Consider the following 25,205-nt stretch of genomic DNA (forward strand, 5'->3'; position numbering starts at 1 on the left):
AACAAATGTGTGGGCACCCTGTGAAGTCACAACGCCTCTCTTCCACCATCAAAAACCTGGTAAGAAGAGACTACACAAACACACAAAATACGAAGTTATGCAGATCATTAAGACATTAAGGAGAAAGAAACTGAAAGACGGGGATAAGAGACGATGACAACATGAGAGCCTAGGGTTGGTTATCGAACTCTATAGTTTTAAGGGTACAGACAGAATTGCATCGGTACTATTGACTACCAGTTCACATTAAATCATTTCATTAGATCAATGATTTTGATAAATTATTCGGTGTCAAATTTCGGGATGTGCAAGCCCATCTTTACTGTAACGTTATACGAAGAAAGATGTGAGGCACCTCCCAGATGTAAATGTAGCGGATAAGTCCTAATATATTGACTCTAGAATATTGTGAATAATTTAACTGGTTAGAACTGTAATTACATTTTTTATTCTTACAGAGAGAGAGTAAAGTGCAAAAAAAAAAAAAGTTATCGTTGGGTACCAGCATGGAAGTGCAGGTACCGGTATCAGTTCAAATGTGAACGGTACCCAACCCTATGAGAGACACCCCTAACTCTCTCTCAGAAAGATGGCTAACTCCGTCAGTATCACTGCAATAAAACACTTGTTACCTTTGAGTTTTAAGATTGATTTTAAGATTTTACTGCTTGTTTTTAAAGCCCTGAATGGTCAGGCTCCTGCCTATATTTGTGATCTATTGACTCCTTATGAGCCTGATTGCCTGATCACCAGCATGGAATTGCAGGTACCGGTATCAGTTTAAATGTGAACGGTACCCAACCCTATGAGAGGCACCCCTAACTCTCTCTCAGAAAGATGGCTAACTCCGTCAGTATCACCGCCATAAAACGAAACAGTAATGTAGATACCTCAGAGCTCACACTGTGTAAAAACTGAATTTTAGCTGTGATACATAAACATTATTTAAAAATTGGATAACATGATATTCCCTGTTAATCTAGGAAAAACGTACTATTTTAAAATAACCATTAATTTCCTTATGTGTTTATTTGTGTAATGTTTAGATAATCTTGAAAGACCTGCCGCCAAGAGAGGAGAACCATGACATCGACACTGTGGTGACAATGAAAAGGTATCCACCCTTTGAGAATCCGCCCATGGGCCATTTGATGAAACTGCTTCTGTATCATAATTTCTTTATGTTGCAGGGATGGCTCCATTCATGTTTCCTGTGTAGAACAGCGCATTGGTGTTCCAGAGGTCATCACCATAGCAGCTACATCATGAGGGCACCCATCTGCAGTCCAAACCAGACACCAGCATGCACTGGCCCTTTTTACTAAGATTGTTTAATACCACCACAATGAAAATGCTTCTGTCGGCTACTTCTGTATATTTACACTTAAAATAATAGTTAGATTATACCGTCCTAGTGTCTGTTTTTTAGATGGCATGCTGGTTTTGCTTCATGTTCCATGAGAAAAAGAGCCATGACATGTACCACAACAGCGTAATGATCGAATGTTACAATTTACATATTACTCAGAGCAATGCTCAGAACAATGGAATAATAGGCCAAAACAATAATTTGCTGTCTTCATTATATGGCAGTTGATCTCGTCCTTTGCTGGGAGGGTAAGGAGCTCAAGCTCCTTGCCTAGTGTCCTGGGACAATTTTGGTTGCTGTTCTAACATCTGTCATATGTTGGTTGTTTTTTTTTTTATCACTCGTGGGAAGCACACTGAACAAGTCTTCAATACATCAAATTCCTGTCCTGTGAGATTGCTGGGACATTTTTTTTACACAAATGTCGATTTGCAGCTATTTCTACCACCATTGCAAGAGGCTGAGTTACAATAAGCCCTCCCCATTGTCTTTTTCTCTCACTCAATAAACATAATCAGACTGTATGCCCAGATTTGTTACCCTGTAATCTATACAGCCATAGAATACTGCCGATTTCTACTATCTTAAAAAACTGTGTTCTTAAATTTTGTATTTGCTTACTATTTATAAGCTTCTTCAGCTCTGTTGGTGGCTCTATGCACATACAGACACACAGACCACAAGTATCTAACAAAAACAGGAGAATACATGTTGCTTTCTGCTCACAAAATATTTGCTTTATTTTTTTAAAGTGCACTTCGAGCATCTTGTCTCTGACCCTTTTGCAAACCACTAAACTATTTTGAAATGTTAACACAGCACTCAACCTTCCAAAACCACAAGAAGTAATAGGAGTAAATGTTGAACATTACAAAACATATTTAAACAAATTTTGACATGCCAACAATTTAGCCATATTAGTTATTTCAAAGCAAGCTCATGTAGCTAATGATGCATGGAACGGGGGTGTCCATAAAGCCATCAGTCTAAAACTTTTAGTAATGGCCTAAAATTAAATGACAAGAGAGCATGATTTGAGGCCTGTTCATATTCCGCATGGTTAACAGTTTAAGACCCTAAGGTAAGCTAATTAATGAAATTGCAGGGGTTACTAGAGCATTTTAAACAACCTCAATTTGAACATGGTAGACTTTACTGAGAACGTTCAAACTCCATCACCAAGTGAAGCAGCTAACAGAACAACAGCTGTGCTTGTGAACAACGTTCATCATCAACCTACACCAAAGCAAGCATGATTGGCTGGAAAGAGGTAACGTAGATGCGGGATACATATTTTGCCATCCTGATCATGTCAGGAAAAATTGAATTGGGACAGTGTAAACTAAAACCAACTACTAACATAAGTTACATAATGATTTTTTTTGAGTAATTAAGGGTAAAGTTGGGGTACAATTACAATAAGTATTATAAACTGCCAATGCAATAAGCAACTCTTGTATATTTAGTAAAGTAATTGAGTGCTGTACTTACACAAACTTAAAAATAATGTAATCTTATTCTTAACTGGCTGAATCATTGGCTTGCGGAAATCAAAAGAGCATTATGCAAGATTTGTTTTATCAGTCATGATTCTCTTATAGTGACTTCAGTTTGAAAACTGCATTGTCTTGCAGCAACAGTGTTTGCACAGATTATTCCCTTTCCACCAAGTATCTTTTCTGTAGAAATGACAAAAAACATTGCATCCATGTTTTTTGAGCTGTTTATATGGCTTTACTATATTTGAAGATGATATGCGTTGTACAGGAGTCTATCATAACATGTATCACACATTCCATCCTGTCCATAGTCAACTCATGTTCGCCCATGCTAATATCGGACATGAAATGGAGGGTGGGTCTTTGGGATCCAGTGGCACTTCGAGTCAGTGATGGAGGAAACATACCTGTCTATCAGTAAACATCCCATTAACATCCTATAACCTGCAGATAGAAGACATAACAAAAACAGCAGCATTTTCCATGTAGTTTCTAACTGTAGCATTTCCTTTGCAATATTCTGATATTCCTGGAAGTTAGACACAGCCTCCATTGTTTTTTTGGCCTTTAGCATCCGTGCTCAGGAACAATTCGACACTTGAGGATCTTCAGGTAGTTCTGGACCTTGTTGGAATCTCGACGAAAGCAGTAGAGGAGATCATAGTCTTTCATCAGGCGCCACTCAGCACTGTCAGATGGCAACAAAGCCTCGGGAGAAGCCAGGCTGCTGACAGAGTTACTTATTATCCCCATCATCTGCATCTGGAGCAGAGAAAGAGACTTCATCTTTGCATAGTTACAAATTACAGTATTTACAAATCCTGAAGAGAAATAGATGAATTCCCTCAAGGGTGTAACTCAGATTGAGCCCAACCTCATTGATTTCAGTGTGGTCGGCACAATAATGAGAAATGCCTGTCAGCAATGGGTCATCCCCTTCAGGTTTAAAGGAGATGTTTTTGATGAACATATTTTTTGTCTCGTTTTGTCCTTTTTTTGTTAATTCATTCTTTCATTGTCTATTTCACCCAATACAGAATCCTCACAAAACAAACACTATGGGCTCTATCTTAACGATCTGAAAGGAAAGTATCAAACGCAAAAAGCAAGTAGCTTTGTGGGCGAATCTCAGGCGCTGTTGCTATTATGTCGGCGGGATGAATGACTCTTGCGCCCGACGCAAATCTAAAATGGGTTGGGCTGAAGTAGCTACATTAGTCATAGGTGTGGTTTGGGCGTAACGTGCAATAAACTAATCAGAGCGTCATCTCATATTCCCTTTAAAAGCAGACGCGCTTGTTCCATGGTGGATTGCTATTACAATGGCGAATTTGCCGGGCGCACGCCAGGAGCGGTTCACAGCCGAGGAGACCGACGTTCTCGTCAGTGCCGTAAAAGACCGAGAAGTGGCATTGTAAGGGGATGGGAGAAACCCATCCAAATTAGCTTTGGTTAAACAGGCATGGGAGGAAATTGCCACAATTGTTTCTATGCTGGCATCCCCATGACATCGCACCGGGCCTCTGGAGCAGTGCGCACGGGCCGGGCAGTGCGCAATGGCCAGCTGAGGAGGGAGCAGCGCAAACACCAAGGTGCAGAGGATCCAGACCCACTACACGCCGTGGCAGCATTGTCAGACAGGACCGCACTGTCCGGGATGCGGCAAGGTATTAATGCCCGTCTTGACCGGGTGGCGATGTTGCTGCTGCCTCAGGCGCATCGCCTCAAGTCTCCAAACGCACCACCTGCTCCTGTTGTGCCCCTTCCTCCTCCTCCCCCAACTCCATCTCCGTCCACCCGCTCCACTAGGAGCACATCGTGCATTGCCACTCCCGGACCCTCACGGCTACGGCGGGCGCGTCGCATATCAGAGGGAAAAAGAATTAGTTCTTCTGTTTAAATCTTTTCAACTTTTTTGTATGGTTTGCAAAAACGGGAATTGCTTCCTTGTAGATGAGAGAAGCAAAGTGTATGCACGTTGAGCAGAGGCTACATTATGGCCAAGCATGCGCCCTTAAAATAGCATCTGAATAAGCGCCACTGACTTTAGACTAGGTTTTTCCTAGTCTGTTGCGGAATTGTTTTCTGAAACAGCAAAATAGCACCAGTGAACGTTTGCGCCGGAACACGCCTCCTCTTTCCGCTGAACCGCCCCCAGGAGCGCAAGTTCATTCCCTAATTTAAGGACGTGCGTCTGTGGAGGGAAAATTCCAATGTGCGCCGAATGCGAAATAGGAATTACACAAGCGCCAGTGTACAAAGTCAATTGCGCTTAGTGCAAGATAGAGCCCTATATCCTAATTGACTCAGACACATTCCACAACGAGCAGGAGGAAGAAACTCTTAAAACATGTAATTTTCCTACAAAATAAAAGATAATAAAAATCAGGGAATAAGATATTTATCATAAATATGTATGTACAAAAAGTTTGTGTAATCTGCAAATTTTTACATGAAGGGCAACAAAAAAGAAATAAAATCTAAGAGCCTACCAAAAGCACACTCATCAATGATGTCGGACCAAACAAGTTCATACACGTCATACATACATGACATTATCATCTGAGGGTGACTGTAGTTTGGATTCATAGTGTGATGTAATAACTTTGTCATCCGTGTTTCATACTCATTTATGCGGAAGCGCATTGCATTCACTGGATAAAAAAAGATCAGGATCTCGAAACTATGAGATCATCAGACCCATGAAACATACGATACATTTACAGTAATTACTCCCGGTAATAACTGAATGTGTCACGAAGGTATCCTTTCGGATTTCAAAGTAAAGGACGACGTGAGGGAAAACAAATTGAATAACATAACAGAACTTTTCTCATAATTACGAGATCCTGATCTCATAAATAGAGATCTCCTTAATCTCGTAGTAAGATCTTTATAAGGTGTCTTTTTTTTCATCCAGTGAATGCAGTGCGCTTCGTACATTTAGTAAGATTACACAACCTGACAATAAACTACATTCCTGGAAACCACATTACACTGGAGCCCCAAACATCCACGACACTTTGCCTTACTATTATGACGATTTTATTTGGGGTGCAATGCAACGCCATATTGTAATTTTGACTCTTAAACTCTTTAGTCCCAAAACAACTTACAAAGTACATGTTATATCACGTACTGTAACTTGGTGCTACAGAGCTCATGTAAACTACTGCCCACACATTTCCGTTTGGAATTTATAGAAGACATACAGTACCTTCTCAGCCACTTTCTCTACACCTTTACGTAACTCATGCACCATGTCACTCATCTCAAGAGCTTTATTGGCGCTGAAGTTGTTGAAGTCATGGTGGTGAGCAATGCTTTGGTGAAAATGCCACAGAGGATCCCGCCATGCCACCAGGAGCTTCAGAATCACCTCCGTCAGCTCCTGTCTCTACAGTAATAACAGGAACCCATTAGATAATTAAATGTCAACTCACACTGAAGCCATCTTTTAAGTAATGACAGTTGTGTATAGCTTGGATGCAGTTTGCATCAGTAAAAGTGATTGCATTTTTAAGATAATGCAAAAACATAAGTAGAGGGACAAAAAACTAACTACAAATATGAAGTAGCCTGAATAATACAGGTAAATATGAACAACATACTTTATGAAATGTTTCAAACATGCATCTAGTCCTTTGTTGTACAAGGGAAGGGAAATGATAAGAGAACATTCTTATTGTAAATATGGTGTGGACAATGAATGCCAATGAAAGAAAGCAGCCTTTATAAAGGTTAGTTCACCGCCATTCTCTGAGCATTTTCTTTGCCATTTGGAGTGAAGATGGTGGAGGTGTGACAGTTGCGACTGACCCGTCCAATTTGATTCTTACTGGGCAGAAAGTACTGCTCCTGACAGAACAAATATAAAGCAAGAATTAAATGTCAGAGGTCATGCGTGATCTAAATGTCAACTGTGACTTTGAGTACAAAAGTGATGAACTGTACATAATCATAATCACAATTGGGTAAGAATATATATATATATATTTATAATATATATATTTATAAATATATATCTATACACACACATACATATATACATATATATCTTAGTTAAGGCTAAATTTTAAAAAGAATATAACTAAAATTATGACACAGTTGAATAAGTGGTTAGTTACAACACAAACTGCAAATTAAGATATTTTCCTCTTCCACATTTGTTTTATGCTAGTTGTGCATAATAAACTATTATATATATATATATATATATATATATATATATACACATATATATATATACATATATATGTATATGGCTAGAAGCACACATTTCTACACAGTGAAGAAAAACAATGGAATATAATTTACCAATTTGCCAATTTTATATTATTTTGGAAAATAATTGTCAGACAAATTGCGGACTTACAAATTCCGAATGAAGGTCATTAGAAATGCCGTGCATTCTGGCTGAGTGTTGGATGACCCGGTCAAATAAGTTGGCCAGGGAGAGGGCATGGCACCCAGCTTGGGCGTTGGTACAGATGGGTGCTGCCCCCACACTGAGCAGTCTGCTGCAGAACAAAAGACAAACCAACACCACCCACACAACAGACACTAGGAAAAACAAAGACCAAGAGAAGAACAAAGAAACTTATAAAACTAAATATTGTTGCATTGAACAAAATTATTGAATTCACAGGGTTCATCTAGATCAAATCTTATTATTAAGAATCTGGTATAGCTGAGAGACAGTCATGTTCTTTACTGAAAAAGAGCATTTTTGTGTGTTTTGGAGAGTGTGTGGTGTTTTAAGATGAAAAAAAATCAAGAAATTAGTGAAATACAGAAATAGAATGAAGAAGATGAATAGGAACAGAACAGGATTCATTCATAAAGAGGACAGACAGTCCTAGATTTGGGTCCCTTTAATATAAGTTCTGAAATAGTTACCTGGTCTGATGCTTCCAGGCATTCTGTAGGGCTTGAATGAGCTCCTGTCTCAGAGTAGAAGGTGCAGAAAGAGCACACACTTGTCTATTCAAAGACCCCTGCAGCTTCATATGAGGGTCCCTCAATGACTATTTCCCTCTTACACTTTAATATCAAAGAGAAAGGGACGGGGAGGGAGGGAGGGAGGAGATAGAGAGAGAGAGAAAGTGAGACAGAGAGAGAGAGAAAGAGAGGGCGGTGTTGGTAAATATATATATATATATATATATATATATATATATATATATATATATATATATTTTATATACATATCTACTAACGCCGCGTGTTGAGCATGAATCCATTTGTATAAACAAAGGGGAAAACTTCCAAGAGGGTGTATATTTTTTTAAAGGCAATGTGTAATTCTGTGCCAGTGCCAGTGGTTATACACCCTCTTTGATGTTTTCCCCTTTTAATGACTTCTACAAATGGAATCATGCTCAACACGCAATGTTAGTATATATATATATATATACACACACACACACACACACACAAACAAGTTAATCTAATCTAAGTTAATAATTAGCTGGCTTCCAACCACTGGCACTGGCACAAAATTATACAGTGCCTATAAAAAGTAAACCCCCCCTTGGATGTTTTCCCCTTTTATTGCTTCTGCAAATGAAATCATGGTCAATATAATTTGGCTTTTGACATCAGTCCTTTTTCTACTGTTCTACAACAGCTGATATTCTATAAGATAGATTGTTATTATTATTATTATTATTATTATTATTATTATTATTATTATTATTATTATTATAATCATTATGTAAAAATAACTTGTACTTTCTCTGAGTGCCAAGGTCCCTTTATGCCTATGTCTCCAGTGTCTGTCTTCTGAGACTATTGCAATTGTTGGGCCTCACATTACACAAGGCCCAGTTAAGGAGTGTTTAACAACAACAACATGAGGATTTAGTTTAAATTTGGCTATCAATAATAATAAATTATTATTTGGGATAATTATTAATTATGATAAATAATATGATCCAATTTACATTAGATCAACTCAGTGCACCACCCTTGAAGAAGGGGAAAGATAGCAATTTTTCTAAATCAGTCTCATAAAAATGTACTCAACTATATAACTCTGGTTAATAATTAACTTAATTACTACAACCAAATTTACCATAACAGCTAGTAATGGTTGAATGATTTTGGCGTTCTTGACAGTGTAGAGGTTGGCAACATTCACTCTTGTATGATATTAAATAGACAACAAGAAGGTTCAAAAAGTCTTTTATTTAACACAAAGATGAAAAAAGATACTCCTCCTTGAACCGGCACCTTATCGTGGTGGAGGGGTTTGAGCACCTGAATGATCCGAGGAGCTATGTTGTCCGGGGCTTAATGCCCCTGGTAGGGTCTCCCAAGGCAAACAGGTCCTAGGTGACGGGTCAGACTAAGATCGGTTCACTCGCCCCTGATGAAAGTCATACTACCAAGGACGTGCACGTCGCCCGGATCGGCGTCACCGGGGCCCCACCCTGGAGCCAGGCCCGGGGTTGGGGCTCGCAGGCGAGCGCCTGGTGGCCGGGTCTCTGCCCACGGGACCCGGCCGGGCGCAGCCCGAACGAGCAACGTGGGCCCGCCCTCCCGTGGGCTCACCACTCGCGGGAGGGTTCAGAAGGGGCCGGTGCAGAGGGATATGGGTGGCAGTCGTGGGCGGGGGGCCCCGGCGGCCCGATCCCCGGATGGTGACTCTAGCCATGGGGACATGGAATGTCACCTCACTGGGGGGGAAAGAGCCTGAGCTGGTGCGGGAGGTTGAGCGGTACCGACTAGAAATAGTCGGTCTCACCTCCACGCACAGCATGGGCTCTGGAACCCAACTCCTTGAGAGAGGCTGGACTCTCTTCCACTCTGGAGTTGCCCGCGGCGAGAGGCGGCGAGCTGGTGTAGGCTTGCTTATAGCCCCCCAGCTCAGCCGCCATGTGTTGGAGTTCTCCCCGGTGAACGAGAGGGTCGTTTCCCTGCGCCTTCGGGTCGGGGATAGGGCTCTCACCGTTGTCTCGGCTTATGGGCCGAACAGCGGTGCAGAGTACCCGGCCTTCTTGGAGTCCCTGGGAGGGGTACTGGAGAGTGCTCCAACCGGGGACTCCGTCGTTCTCCTGGGGGACTTCAACGCCCACGTGGGCGATGACAGTGTTACCTGGAGGGGTGTGATTGGGAGGAACGGCCTCCCCGATCTGAACCCGAGTGGTGTTTTGTTACTGGACTTCTGTGCTAGTCACAGTTTGTCCATAACTAACACCATGTTCAAGCATAAGGGTGTCCATATGTGCACGTGGCACCAGGACACCCTAGGCCGGAGATCAATGATCGACTTTGTGGTCGTGTCATCTGACCTCCGGCCGTATGTCTTGGACACTCGGGTGAAGAGAGGGGCTGAGCTGTCAACTGATCACCACCTGGTGGTGAGTTGGATCCGCTGGCGGGGGAGGAAGCTGGACAGACCTGGCAGGCCCAAACGTATCGTGAGGGTCTGCTGGGAACGTTTGGCAGAACCCTCTGCCAGGGAGATCTTTAACTCCCACCTCCGGGAGAGCTTTGACCAGATCCCGAGGGAGGCTGGGGACATAGAGTCCGAATGGACCATGTTCTCCACCTCCATTGTTGACGCGGCTGTCCGGAGCTGTGGCCGTAAGGTCTCCGGTGCCTGTCGCGGCGGCAATCCCCGAACCCGGTGGTGGACCCCGGAAGTAAGGGTTGCCGTCAAGCTGAAGAAGGAGTCCTACCGGGCCTGGCTGGCCCGGGGGACTCCTGAGGCAGCTGACGGGTACCGGCAGGCCAAGCGTGCGGCAGCACGGGCAGTCTCGGAAGCAAAAACTCGGGTCTGGGAAGAGTTCGGGGAGGCCATGGAGAAGGACTACCGGTCGGCCTCGAAGAAATTCTGGCAAACCATCCGGCGCCTCAGGAGGGGGAAACAGTCCTCCACCAACACTGTTTACAGTGGAGGTGGGGAGCTGTTGACCTCGACTGGGGACATCGTCGGGCGGTGGAAGGAATACTTCGAGGATCTCCTCAATCCCACTGACACGCCTTCCATTGAGGAAGCAGAGGCTGGGGACTCAGAGGTTGACCCATCCATCACCCAAGCCGAAGTCACTGAGGTAGTCCGTAAGCTCCTCAGTGGCAAAGCACCGGGGGTGGATGAGATCCGCCCTGAGTACCTCAAGTCTCTGGATGTTGTGGGGCTGTCTTGGCTGACACGTCTCTACAGCATCGCGTGGCAGTCGGGGACAGTGCCTCTGGACTGGCAGACCGGGGTGGTGGTCCCCCTATTTAAAAAGGGGGACCGGAGGGTGTGCTCCAACTATCGGGGGATCACACTCCTCAGCCTCCCCGGGAAAGTCTATTCCAGGGTACTGGAGAGGAGAATTCGGCCGATAGTCGAACCTCGGATCCAGGAGGAACAATGCGGTTTTCGTCCTGGCCGTGGAACACTGGACCAGCTCTATACCCTCCGCAGGGTGCTCGAGGGTTCATGGGAGTTTGCCCAACCAGTCCACATGTGTTTTGTGGACTTGGAGAAGGCATTCGACCGTGTCCCTCGTGGCATACTGTGGGGGGTGCTCCGGGAGTACGGGGTCGGGGGCCCTCTGTTAAGGGCCGTGCGGTCCCTGTACTGCCGGAGCAGGAGCCTGGTTCGCATTGCCGGCAGTAAGTCAGACCTGTTCCCAGTGCATGTTGGACTCCGGCAGGGCTGCCCTTTGTCACCGGTTCTGTTCATTACTTTTATGGACAGAATTTCTAGGCGCAGCCACGGGCCGGAGGGGATCTGGTTCGGGAGCCAATGGATCTCGTCTCTGCTTTTCGCGGATGACGTGGTCTTGTTGGCTCCTTCGGGCCGGGACCTCCAGCATGCCCTGGGGCGGTTTGCAGCCGAGTGTGAAGCGGCTGGGATGAGAATCAGCACCTCCAAATCCGAGGCCATGGTTTCTCGACCGGAAAAAGGTGGCCTGCTCCCTCCAGGTGGGAGGAGAGTTCCTGCCTCAAGTGGAGGAGTTTAAGTATCTTGGGGTCTTGTTCACGAGTGAGGGAAGGACGGAGCGTGAGATTGACAGACGGATCGGTGCAGCGGCCGCAGTAATGCGGTCTTTGTATCGGTCTGTCGTGGTGAAGAGAGAGCTGAGCCGAAAGGCGAAGCTCTCGATTTACCAGTCAATCTACGTTCCGACCCTCACCTATGGCCATGAACTCTGGGTCATGACCGAAAGAATAAGATCCCGGATACAAGCGGCCGAAATGAGTTTCCTCCGCAGGGTGGCAGGGCGCTCCCTTAGAGATAGGGTGAAGAGCTCTGTCACCCGGGAGGAGCTCAGAGTAGAGCCGCTGCTCCTCCACATCGAGAGGAGCCAGCTGAGGTGGCTCGGGCATCTGTTTCGGATGCCCCCGGGACGCCTCCCTCGGGAGGTGTTCCTGGCATGTCCCTCCGGGAGGAGACCCCGAGGAAGACCCAGGACACGCTGGTGTGACTATGTCACTCAGCTGGCCTGGGAACGCCTTGGGGTCCTCCCGGAAGAGCTGGAGGCAGTATCCGGGGAGAGGGAAGTCTGGGTGTCCCTGCTCAGGCAGCTGCCCCCGCGACCCGGCCCCGGATAAGCGGAAGAAAATGGATGGATGGATGGATGAAAACGTGTGTGTTTGTGCCTGGAAGAACAAAGAAACAATGGCGGTTACTCAGTACGTTCACATGCACATCTTAGTCGGATTACAGCTATAGTTCGACAATGCTACACAATCAGACAAATGCAATTGTCCGAGTATACATGCCAGTGATAAAATCGGATTATTGGCCGGAGCATGTCATACCCCGGTACGATGGCACTGTATCCATTTCAACTAGAGGTAACAGAGCCACCTCCGGCTGACCTCTTTACGTCACCAGCAACAACAAACTCTGCCTCGGCATTCGAGAAAGATGGCGTACGAAGAGCAAGACGAAGCTACATCTTTGTACATTTCGTATATGGTGTACATGATAATTATACAAATTAGATGCACAATAGCGCTCTTTCTTGCAGTTATTTCGGAGGAAAGACGCGGCGAAATCTCGCACCTGCACAGAACACGAAAATTCGATCTGATCCGATGGAACGTATACATGCAGGAGTAATGCGACTATCAATCGAATAATCTAGGTGTTTTAATTCGACTATGAGAAATCGATTTTAGTCAGACTAAGGTGTATACATGCATCTTAAAAATCCAATCATAGTCGGACTAATCCAGTAATTTGGATTTCTTGAGTACCATGTAAATGCACTGACGGATATCACATGTAGGTGTGATATGCTCTAGCCTCAAGGAATTTGTGTGCGCCTGTGTGTGTGTGTGTGCGTGTGTGTGTGTGCGTGTGTGTGTGTGTGTGTGTGTGTGTGCGTGTGTGTGTGTGTGTGTGCGTGTGTGTGTGTGTGTGTGTGTGTGTGAGAGAGAGAGAGATGTGATGCCAGGTTATAGAAGATGGTTAGTTGTATGCAGAGACCCTGAGTCTGTGTGAAGCATAAATCAACTAACGGAAAGCAAACTACCAATAATTTGACCTGAGGCCAGCAAAACATTGAACAAACACATAAATTGAACACATTACATCAACCAGAGTTTAAAGTCCTGTGCTTAGCCGTGCTATGGTTTGCTATCTAAGCCCAGTTCAACGACACCAATCTTTGAAGAGAAGGTGCTTGTAGTTGCAGGAGAAGGTTCAGGCTCCAATGTTGAACAAAGCTGTTCTTGCTGTGCAAGGTTAGATGAAAGTCGGCAGAGGAGGAAACTTGTCGTTCCTTACCTTTTTAAGGATAGCAGCTCGGTGCTAACCTGCTTGGTGTTCCTCAGATCCTCAGATTGGCAGGACCTTGTGTCGCTGCAGTGAGGAGAAGTTCTTTGGGCCTGCTGCCAATGCAGCTTGCAGCTCTCCACAGCTTGTTGGGCCCAGAAGAAGAGATCTTGAAGGCAGGCAGCCCTGTGGGGGGAGGTGGAGAGGAGCCCTTGAAGATTCAAAGTTGAAGGAGTAGAGGGTGTTGAGTGAGAGAGGGTGAACAATGAATGCTCTGGGCATTTGAATGATGACATCATCAACTTGTGACATCATTCTGACAAAGAATTTTGTACTGTCGCTGGAGCACATTTCAGTAGCTGACACTTGGAGTTCACTCAGCAGGCATCTTCAGTACCTATTGTTATGTCTGTGCCCTTCAGCTTGAGAAAAGATATACAGACGATTAAAAGGTCAAGGAGCACTCCACACACAAACAGGCATAGAAGAGTGGACCGATGAGTAAGCTTTATATGAGCTCTGACTGAAACTATAGGGCAGCAGTAAATAAATGTCATGTTGTTCGGGAAGCCAGTTTAATTATGTCAAGTAATTGTGACCTGGATGAGTCTCTCTCTGGTGTAGGCAGCTGACTCACCTGTCTATGATGGTCAAGCAACATCACCTAGCAAATGGAACTATGGAAACTGCAATACATCACAATTTCTGAAGATGTTTGCGCACATATGTTAAGATGTAGTTACCCAAATCTCCACTCACTTTTGTAAATACCTTTTCTACAGTAATGGCTCAATACTACTATAGTTTTGATAAAAAAAGTAGTGACAGTGATGTTACAAATTCTAGTTGCATTAGCTATATTAATATTATTTGTTGCACCAGTGGGTGTAGTGGCTACCAAGTGAATATGGTCTTTGCTATTAAAAAGCACATTCTCAACTGTTGAAGTAAATTACATTGGAATATGGCAAAAGATAGTAATAGTACTTGCCCCAAGCTAGAAAGGGAGACAAGGCATGTAATCTTTTTATCGAGAGCTTTCCAAATTCATCATTTGACATTTTTTGTGACAGAAAGTATATTCATTCTCCCCCTTAGTGGTTTACTTGGACCAAAAATACAGAGGCTGGAAATATGTTTGAAGGTATTTATTTTGCAACTGAGTTTTTGAGGGAGTAGCTGACGAGGAAGACAGACAGGAAGGCTGGGTTGTCTAGAATAGAATCGAATAGAATAGTCTTTATTGTCATTGTACAGGAGAGTCTGGCGGTGATATAGAGGAATCTCAGGTGAGCAAGTGGAGCAGAAAGCTGAGTGGAAAGGTGCTGGAGGTTCTGCACACAAGGGGAAAAACATGAGTATTAGATGCAGCCCAGTTGGGGAAAAAAACTTGAGCTTCACCATAAGAAAAATTACAACACAGGAAAAAATTCTGGAATTAGACAAAACAAGAGATAGGGCACTGGTGTAGTCACCATATGAGACAGAACAATCTGGCACCGGAGTGAAGACGAGAGGAATGATATATCAGAGGTTGATGAGCTGATGATCTACAGGTGTTCCTCTATGCTGCTGCAGACACCACTGGCACCCCTGCATACACAGACACATACACACACACACACACACACACACACACACAAAGGGACAGGAGCAAGTGAGGGAGAAGAAAGGCGGGGAGACAGTTAGGAGAAAAAACACAAACAACAAAAAAACCTGACTGCCACAGTAAAACTGTAACCATTATCATCATTAGAGCTTCTTCTCTAATGATTATTTTGATCGTGACATGGACCAAACAATTTTTTTTGGCATTATCTCCAGTTTGAAAGATGCAGATGATAGATGTAGACTGCAGCTTTCTCACTTGACTTGAATTACCCAAAATAATAATAATATTAATAATAATAATATAATAATATTATTATATTTAATTTGTAAAGCACTTTTCATTTTGATAAATCTCAAAGTGCTACAGGAAAAGCACCAATAAAAGAAAACATTAGTAAAAGAAAAAAAGGAAAACATCTGAAAGTCAATAGCAACTTAGTGGTCATAGGCTCTGCTAAAAAGGAAAGTTTTAAGTCCTTTTTTAAAACATTCAACAGTCTGTGGTGCCCTCAGGTATTCAGGGAGGCTGTTCCATAGATGAGGGGAGGCAGAACAGAATGCTCGGTCCCCTAAGGTGCGGAACTTAGTCTTGGGGGGGTGGAGACGGTGAGAGTTGGTCGAGCGGAGGGGTCGAGATGAGGTTTGTGTGGTTAGCAGTTCTGTAAGATAGGAGGGAGCGTTGCCATGGACACACTGGTGAGTGAGGAGGGAAACCTTGTAATCAATCCTGGCGGAGATGGGAAGCCAATGAAGTGAATGGAGCATGGGTGTGATGTGTTCATACTTTTGCACTCTCATCAGGATCCTAGCAGCACTGTTTTGCACATACTGGAGCCTTTGGATGCTCTTGCTGGGGGTTCCAATCAGTAGTGCATTGCAGTAATCCAGCCTGGAGGAGACAAAGGCATGGACGAGCTTTTCGGCGTCAGGAAAGGAAAGTGAGGGTGGGAGTTTGGCAATATTTCTGAGGTGATGGAAGGAGTTTTTGCAGAGACGTTTGATGTTAGCCTCAAAGGTGAGGTGAGGGTCAAATATGACACCAAGGTTAGTGACGGATGTGGAGAGGGGAATGACCTGCCCGGAAAACGTGTTGCTGGTTATGGAGGATGACTGGATCTGGTGAGGGGTGCCAACAAGTGTGACTTCTGTTTTGGAGCTGTTTAACTGCAGGAAGTTGTGCTTCATCCATGCCTTTATCTTCTCCAGACAGGTGGTGATAATAGATAGTGGTGATGGTGGAAGCAAAGTTGCAGAGGGGCTTGAGTCCATTTTAATGTACAGTTGTGTGTCATCTGCATAACAGTGAAATGAGACTCCAATGCAACTGATGATCTGGCCAAGGGGAAGCATGTAGAGTGTGAAGTGGGTGGGGCCAAGGACTGACCCTTGAGGGACCCCACAGGTGACAGTGTGTGTCCCTGATCTTGCACCTCCAATGGAGACGTACTCTGTCCTGTCGGTGAGATACGAGTGGAACCAGTCGAGAGCGATGTCAGTGAGTCCAATGGTGTGATGTAGCCGGTTGAGAAGTATACAGTGGTCGACAGTGTCGAATGCTGCAGACAAGTCAAGGAGGATGAGGAGAGAGGGTGAGCCAGCATCAGCCGTCATCAGCAAGTCGTTTGTGACCCTCATCAGAGCTGTTTCAGTGCTGTGGGCGGAGCGGGCGGAGCGGGCGGAGCGGAGTGGAAACCAGAGCGGAAACCAGACTGAAACCTTTCAAAAAGGTTAAATGCTTTATGTCTGCTAACAGCTGACACCCCTTCAAAGAAATCTTAATCCAGCTGGTTGACCAAAGTTGACAATCCTATCAATTCTAATAATAATATAACGGCAAAAGATCTGGCATTACTATTTTAACTTTTTGAAAATCTCTATTATCGGTATTCTTTTTATTGATTTATGTTTTGTTGGAGCCATGGAAAGGGGTTGCTAGTTTTACAGTGCTGCCTTGAGGACAGTAAAACCTGGAGGACCTGCAATGTTCTGCCCTTAAACTCAAACTCATTCAAAGCCCTGAATGGTCAGGCACCATCATATATCAAAGAGCTTGTGGTACAGTATACTTTAAGTCACCCAGAATACATGGTCACTAATGGGACTGAGGGTCTCCAAGAGTATTATCAGAGCCATTTGCTATCAAGTTCCACTCACGTGGAACCAGCTCCCAATTTAGGTTCAAGACACATCTAAGATTAGCCCTTTAAGGCCGTTACTGGTACCGACTGCAGCCCGATAACCATCAGATGGCATCTGCGAAAGAAGGGCTTTAAGAACAAAAAACGTCTTCAAAGGCCTCGTCTCCTTCAACGCCACAAAATGGCCCGTTTGGACTTTGCAAAAGAGCTCCAACATGGGACATTGAAAGGTGGAAGAAAGTTTTATTCTCTGATGAGAAAAAATTTAACCTTGATGGTCCTGATGGCTTCCAACGTTACTGGCATGACAAGGAGATCCCACATGAGATGTTTTTTACGCGGCACAGTGGAGGGGTGCCATCATGATCTGGGGTGCTTTTTCCTTCAATGGAACAATGGAGCTTCAGGTTGTGCAGGGGCGTCAAACGGCTGCTGGCTATGTGGAGATGTTGCAGAGGGCATCCCTCATGACTGAGGACCCTCCTCTGTGTGGTAATGACTGGGTTTTTCAAAAGTTTACAAAAATGGACATCAGTTCCAGACAGTGGAGGCCCTCCGTGAAGCCATCTTTACGACTTGGAGCAACGTTCCCACTAGCCTCCTGGAAACACTTGCATCAAGCATGCCGAAACAAATTTTTGAAGTGAAGTAGGGAGGTTTCTGGGTTTTTTGAGCTATGGTCTTAAACTTTTGATCAGCTGATGAATAGACTATTTCAGTTTGATTGTTGTTTTCAATAAATTGCTTACTCAAATTTTTTTTTTGTGTCACTCCCATTTCTTCTTTTTGCATTTTGAAACTCTACTTAGAACCTTTTTAAGATCCAACAGTGCAAATGTAAATTCTTGCAATTTTTCAACTGGTCTTAAAATTTTGATCAGGAGTGTATACACACATGCTTGAACATCTCCAAACATCTGGCATCCTTCCCACTCTCTTGGGTCAGTTTTCCCTTGCAGTTTTCACCAATTGCCTTGTCATGGTTGGATCTGTTGGGAGTGCACTGAGATAAATTAGGGTGTGGCGCTATGTGCTCGAGTTCAGTGGGTTTAGTTATTGAGGTATCTTATTAAAAGGTGCTGGAGGAAAGACAAATAAATTAATCATGGGAATTCATCCAATATTTGTCAAGCTGTTTCCCTCTGGAGATAATGTTGGCCTGCAAATAGACACAAAAAGACATCCAGACAGCCAATCATACAGCCTTACCTAACAGCTTATTGCTGTTAATGAAGCATGGCATGATTCTCATATTGAGCAAAGCATGTTTTTTTAATCTTATTTTAGGGGCTTTTAGTCTTTTAGCCAAAACAGCCCAGTTCAGAACAGTCGGTTTTGAGTGCCTGTCTCTTTAAATGCAAATGAGACACAGGTAATCCACCCACTTCTCCCACCCCCTTGCCTGCACTCTGCGTTTTATAGGGATAAGGCGGAGCTCTGCTACACAACAAGGAGGTAAACTTCCTGGAAAGGTGGCAACATTTGGGGTGAAAGGTCGCAAACCTAACTGTGACAGTTAGTGTGAAGTCTACATTGCGTGTTTTATCTCCTGTATTTTGACTGAGGCAGCCCACAAAAACATGACTGAGTCATCTTTTTTCACACTGCCTGCTGATAGGCCCTCCAGAATGTACATATTCATATGATTAAAAAGTTGGTTTTGCATAATATGTCCCTTTTAAATATGCATAACAAAGTGTATAGGCCTCTGCAATTACAGAAATCTGGCGGCCCTTAAAATTTGATAAAGACACCATAAGTCTTTAAGGGACAAGTCTGTTTCTTTAGAAACTGGATAAGTGATATTTATAATGACATTTTCTCTTGACATTTTCTCTTGTAACAAAAGTTGTTACATACATATTATATACATACGTGTATGTTTATACCTGATTTGAAACATTTATACATTTTAAGCTCATGCTTACACAAGTGAGCTTTATAGATTCTTTAGGATTGAGCTAGATATTTCTGTTGAATAATATATAAGGGTTTTAAGTATCCTGTAATGAGAAAAAGAAAAAAACTATAGTCCTTTTGGGCAGTGATAGCAAAACACTGTACACACATTTTACTCAATAAAAGTTTCAGTGACCACTTGAGGCTGGTGCTCAACGTGATTCTGCTGCACGTTCAAAGATTCTCACACACACACACACACACACACACACACACTCACTGGAACAAATTGTTGCTGGGCAAACAGTCTCCTATTGTCATATTCAGGCTGACCTACAGAGTAACAGGGTGACTGTTACAGCCGTACGTACGTGCCCACAGGCCAGCACCCTCACAGGCTCTGGCCTTTTACTCAATTTTTAGCACAAGAACATCTCCTGTGATGACTGACAATTGAAGCGATAGTATTTAAATATTGTTTTGTTAATTAATGTCACCTTTTTTTTTCCAAGACATTATACATCAAATGGATATCTTCAGTAGTGTAATAAACACTGCCCTTAGAGCTGGCCCATGGCAAAGGTCGTGTAGGTGAATGCTTAGGGTGCCGTCTGTCACGGCGGGGTTAAAGGAAAAACTATGGAAATGGGAAGTGGACCCAAATGCAGTTATTCAAGGGACAAGGATATGGAGAAAAACAAAAGCGAGCTTTATTTAAAGCTGAATACAAAAACCAAGAGAGCCAGGTACAAAAGACAAAAAGGGACAAAAGGCAAAGTAGCAACGAAAAACAGCCAGACAAAGTAGCAACAAAAACAGCAAGACAAAGTATATAATAATTATTTGTGGCTCTTTTATTCCCCGACTGCAACTTATAAAAGAAACAGCATTAACACTGCAATTTTGAGGATTTGAGGTAATCAGTTTAAAACAAACAAAATACTTCTCCTCACTGTATGTCACACTGACGGTAAACCTCAGTTAGCTTATGAACTTCAAACACTTATCTCTGTTTCCTGGACATCTGTTCTAGTTACGGGTCACTTCAAACTCGACTCGACAACTCTAGACCTGACCAGACAACTCTTTTTAGACAAACTAGACAATCTGGATACTCTAGACAACAGTAGTAGCTCTTTCTGTACAAAAGAAAATAAAAACAGAAACACAAATAAATACATTTTCCCAGCCACATAACTCATTGTCACATTACAGCTTATTCTTTAGTTCACAGAAAACATACTGTAAACTACTCTTATAAACAAAATACATTGTTAAGTAAACATTGTTGCATGAGCTTAAAATACATTTTGTGAATATTCTTAAACTCACTCTTAGTCCAGTGTGCAGCTCACGCGGCCCGTCACACACCTTGAACGCAATGCGCTCTATCTCCCCTCTAAATTCATCAAACACATAAGGGTGGGAACAGTTGATGCAAACAGTCATGTAAACAACATACAGTGATGATATTATTCACTGTTCAGTTTTGTCCACAGCACACATTACTCGTGTTATCAATCTACAGGAATCGGCAAAAAATACACACACACACACACATACACACATATATATATATACACACACACACATATATATACACATATAAACATATATATATATTAGGGCTGTCAAACGATTAATTTTTTTAATCACGATTAATTGCATTTTGTCCATAGTTAACTCGCGATTGGAACTCTTGCGATATGATAGTAAAGTAATATGTCTACATTTCTGCCTTAAACTAGAAAGAGCTAGCCTTAGCTAATATGGCTAATGTTAGCCCAGCCACCGTAGCCAGTCTGACTAATCGATAGCAGAAACTTTGAGCCAACCAACAAAACAATATTTAGTGACAGGTTTTCATTATTAGGAGAACACAATAATACATTACTTCCTATAAGATCTACTTCGCAGGACATAAACCATTGTGGCATATGTATCATGTTCACTAGTGAACATGACACATTATGCCATAATTGGTTGGCTCAAAGTTTCTGCTATTGATTAGTCAGACTGCCTATGGTGGCTGGGCTAATATTAGCCATGTTAGCTAAGGCTAACTCTTTCATTAGTTTTATGTAGTTTATAGGCAGAAATTTAGACATAATGTGTTAAGTTAGCATTGTCAATAAAGACAGAAAAAAATTTAAACATTTACGGCAGTACTTGTCATCAAAGCAGCCCAGTGGCATTATATTTGCATATTCATCAGGGAGCGGTACCCATCCAATAGTCTCTGACTCTCAGTGCCATAACAATCTCAAGCGGCATATACCATCATGTGTTGGTGGAATAACAGCGGCATAATAGCAGCATACCACTCCGAGAATCATTATACCAGTCTGGGAATCGGTATGTACCACTCCGAGAATCTTTATACCACTCCGAGAATCCTTATACCAGTCTGGGAATCGGTATCTACCACTCCGAGAATCTTTATACCAGTTTGGGGATCGGTGTATGCCGCTGAGCAGCAATCAACATACCTTCAGCCACTTTTGGATCTCGGCGTCACGCAATACTAAGTATTTTTGGTCAATACCTTAGGAAGTCAATTGTCTAATATGTCTTTTTGTTAAGGAGACAGGCCGGTTCTGGGCATGGGCACGGGAGGCAATGCCCCTCAAATGCTTTGGCTGCCCCACCAATCTGACCCCGCTTCATTCCGAAAAAAAAAGTATATTCAAATATATAATATTGTAACATTCCCTTAAATGCTGCTCAGAGTAATCACAGTCCACAGCTAGAAAGTGGTGCACAATAATATAGCATCAACCAATCAGACAAGATTTATTTATTTGTTTTTATAGCGCTGTTTACAAAATTGCTTCGTCACAGATTATAAAGAAACTTACATTTTGCCTCACCACCAAATTTCCCAAATTCATCGTGGTAGATATGAAGGGAGGTTGGGAAATTTGGTGGTGGTGCAAAATTTATGTAACAGACGGACAGTCTTAAACATGGGTAGATACCAGAGGAACCACAAGCCCTTATGGGCCAGCTGACTAATCACTTTGTTCTCTGTCTAGTGTTATTCAAAGGCTAAATAACAATGTAGTCTCTCCAATTCCTTCACATCTGCAATAATAACAGTCTGATCACTATTTACATACCACATACAAGTCTCTATATCACAGTCATGGTTATCCTCTACAGTCACAAACTTTTACATCAGTCTGCATTCTTTTTTAGTGAATTCTTATTCAGATCTTCAAAAACATGCATGGTTTGAAATAATACAAATCTACCTCAATTTTTTTATTTGATTATTTGTTTGCAAAAGTTAAAAATGGAGCAATGCCTTCTGGGAATTTCAAGACTGAATCGAGTGGACCGCGTCTGCGTGGTTGTTGGAAGTTGGAGATGAAAAATTGGAAGCTGATTGAGATTAAGCTAGCAAAAAAATGAATCGAGGCATCAAGGGACACAAGGGGCGAGCGGAGAAAAGAGAGAGAGAAATCTGAGAGCACTGTAGGCTGACGGTGAAAAATGCTGCAAACCGATTAATTTGTTTTTAAAATCAAGTGCAGCTTCATCTAGAAGAGGAAAACATTGATAACGAATGATGGCAAGACATTTTTATTATGGAACGGCTGGCTCTGATGATTTAGTTGTTTTCTTTATGCATTGGGGTTGTGCATTGATATATCCATGTTTTGGTGCACTTGTTTATAGCATCACTGGGGCTCAAAAGTGTGTGCTCTTTCCGTGCGTCAAAAGTTCTATCTGTTGTGCAATATTTAGATTTAGATTCCATTTAATATTAGATAACCAATTATAACTGGGCATTGATAAAGTTGTCCTACATCGGGGAGGTGGAGGTGGGGTTAAAATGTAAAATGCCAATTACATTGTAGCTTCAAATTTAAATAGAAAATATGCTAGACTGACATTAATTATTTGTTGGCCACATAATTTATTTTCTGCATCAATCCAGAAAAAGAATTCCCGTTAGAGCTTTGCCGATGGAACCACGGCGAATCTGCCATGCGTACTTCTGGGTTGGCATCATAGACTGGTAGGCATACAAAAAAACGTCATCCCTATGGCACTCAACATAGCAGTTAGTGACCCATCAACATTTCTTACTGCCCCCCCAATCAAGGCAGTCTAGAACTGGGCCTGTAAGGAGAGAATAAATCCTGCAGTTTTGCTGAACGCAAGCTAAGCTTTCTGCCTCTTTGTTCCAACATACAGAGCTGCAGGGTTCGGAACACACCTCTCCCTGGTACCCACCAGACCAGGGGGGCAACAAAGACAAGGGTGTCCGATTTCACCCTTCTTATTTTTGATAGCTGCTGAACTTCTTAATTTATTTATTGTTAATTGTGTGACTGTAGAAGGTATTAAGATAGGTGACAATTTTCTCACCATCAGTCAGCTGGCTGATGATACCTATCTGTTTCTTCAAAATGAACTTCATGTCCCTATTGTTATAGATGCCTTAAAAACGTTTTCAGTTGCTTCTGGTCTTACTCTTAATAAGACTAAGTGTGAGATAATGACTGTACATGATTCTGACAATCTTTCAATAGATGGCATAAAGGTAAAAAAGTGGTAAAATATCTGGGAATTACAATAAACAGATCTACGGATGAAAGGATCTCTCAAAACTTTTTGTCAAAAGTTGAAAAATCTAAATCGATATTTAACTGTTGGTTACAAAGAGACCTTACTGTTATGGGTTGTATCTTACTTTGTAAGGCAGAAGGTTTAACTAGATTAGTGTATCCAGCTCTGTCTTTATATATTGATCGTAAGACATGTGCAGCTATTGATTCACTCTTATTTAAATTTGTTTGGAAAAACAAGACCGAGTATGTAAAAAGAAAACACTTATTAGACAATACTCAGATGGTGGTCTTAATGTCTTTGATCTTCAAACTATTAATAGTATATTTAAAATCAATTGATTAAAACAATGTTTGGTCATTATAATACCCTTTGGTTTTTTATCCCCATTTATCTGTTTGCCAGATGTGGTGGTTTAAAGTTTCTGCTTTCGTGCAATTTTTTTTCAAGTAAATTAAAACTGTTAAACTTGCCAACTTCCATAAAGAAGCCCTGGACTCATGGAAAATTGCTTTCAAACACAACCTCTCCCCGCACACGTGTCTTAAGAAATAATTAATATGTTGTATACAAAAATAAGACCCTTTTTTTTAAGGATTGGTATGACCAAGGTATTATTTATTTATGGTTTATTTATGAGTTTCTAAATGATACTGGGGATCTAGCTACCTATGAAGAATTCACCCAACAAAGAGCATTAGATAGCTCTCGGTCTTTGCATTCCAGAATACTTAAAAGTATACCTACTAAATTACTATCTCTAATTAAGACGTCATTTCTGTATAAACCTTTCTCAGGAAGGATTCCTGCACTGTGGCTTGGTGGAAGGGCTTTCGAGGAACATTCTTGTAATAATGGTCATATCAGGGGTGTTTTTACTTCCATCCCAGGTCAATATCCCAGCTCCTTTCATCGTTGGAGAGTGATGTTTCCTAACATCAGCAGGAATGTCTGGACTGAATTTAAAAGATTTCTTATCCCCGGTAAAGTTAAAGTTCATATTAAACTCTTACATAGATATTATCCCTGTAATGAATTCATTAACAAGTTTAGACCCGATGTGTCCCCTTTATGTTCCTTCTGCAAAAAAGAGGTTGAGTCTTTTTCTCACTTGTTTTATGGATGCCTCCCTTCTACTAACTTTTGGACTCAAATATCTTTATTATTTTGGGAGTCTTATAAGATCCTGGTCATAATCACATGGTCTTATGGTCTTATCGTATGGTCTTATTTTTGAGAGTTGAATCTAATCATAAGGAAATTAATGACAAAATTGCTGTGTAAAGCCATAAAGCCAGATTTCTTCAATTTATTCAACATGAAACTTTGTTTAAGGTTGAACTCAATATTTTTCATGATTCTGTATGTAATGTCCCTAAGAACAAAAA

At 42.4% G+C, this 25,205-nt stretch overlaps 1 protein-coding gene and 1 long non-coding RNA gene across 2 annotated transcripts; one reads left to right on the forward strand and one right to left on the reverse strand.

The window, feature by feature from the left end:
* Positions 1-6: 6 nt before the first annotated feature.
* Positions 7-1,899, forward strand: LOC115595971 (uncharacterized). The gene is made up of 2 exons (XR_003986832.1): positions 7-1,114; positions 1,191-1,899. It is a non-coding gene; the product is annotated as an uncharacterized LOC115595971 (long non-coding RNA).
* A 1,179-nt stretch (positions 1,900-3,078) lies between these two features.
* prl2 (prolactin 2) lies at positions 3,079-7,922 on the reverse strand. The gene is made up of 5 exons (XM_030440828.1): positions 7,768-7,922; positions 7,244-7,431; positions 6,619-6,726; positions 6,086-6,265; positions 3,079-3,630 (listed from the first exon to the last, which is right to left on the reverse strand). Exons 1-5 carry the CDS (start codon positions 7,787-7,789, stop codon positions 3,436-3,438), a joined length of 693 nt encoding a protein of 230 aa, XP_030296688.1. The 5' UTR covers positions 7,790-7,922; the 3' UTR covers positions 3,079-3,435.
* Between the last annotated feature and the right edge of the window lie 17,283 nt (positions 7,923-25,205).

Source organism: Sparus aurata, chromosome 14 (genome assembly GCF_900880675.1).
Source record: "Sparus aurata chromosome 14, fSpaAur1.1, whole genome shotgun sequence".
Taxonomy (NCBI): domain Eukaryota; kingdom Metazoa; phylum Chordata; class Actinopteri; order Spariformes; family Sparidae; genus Sparus; species Sparus aurata.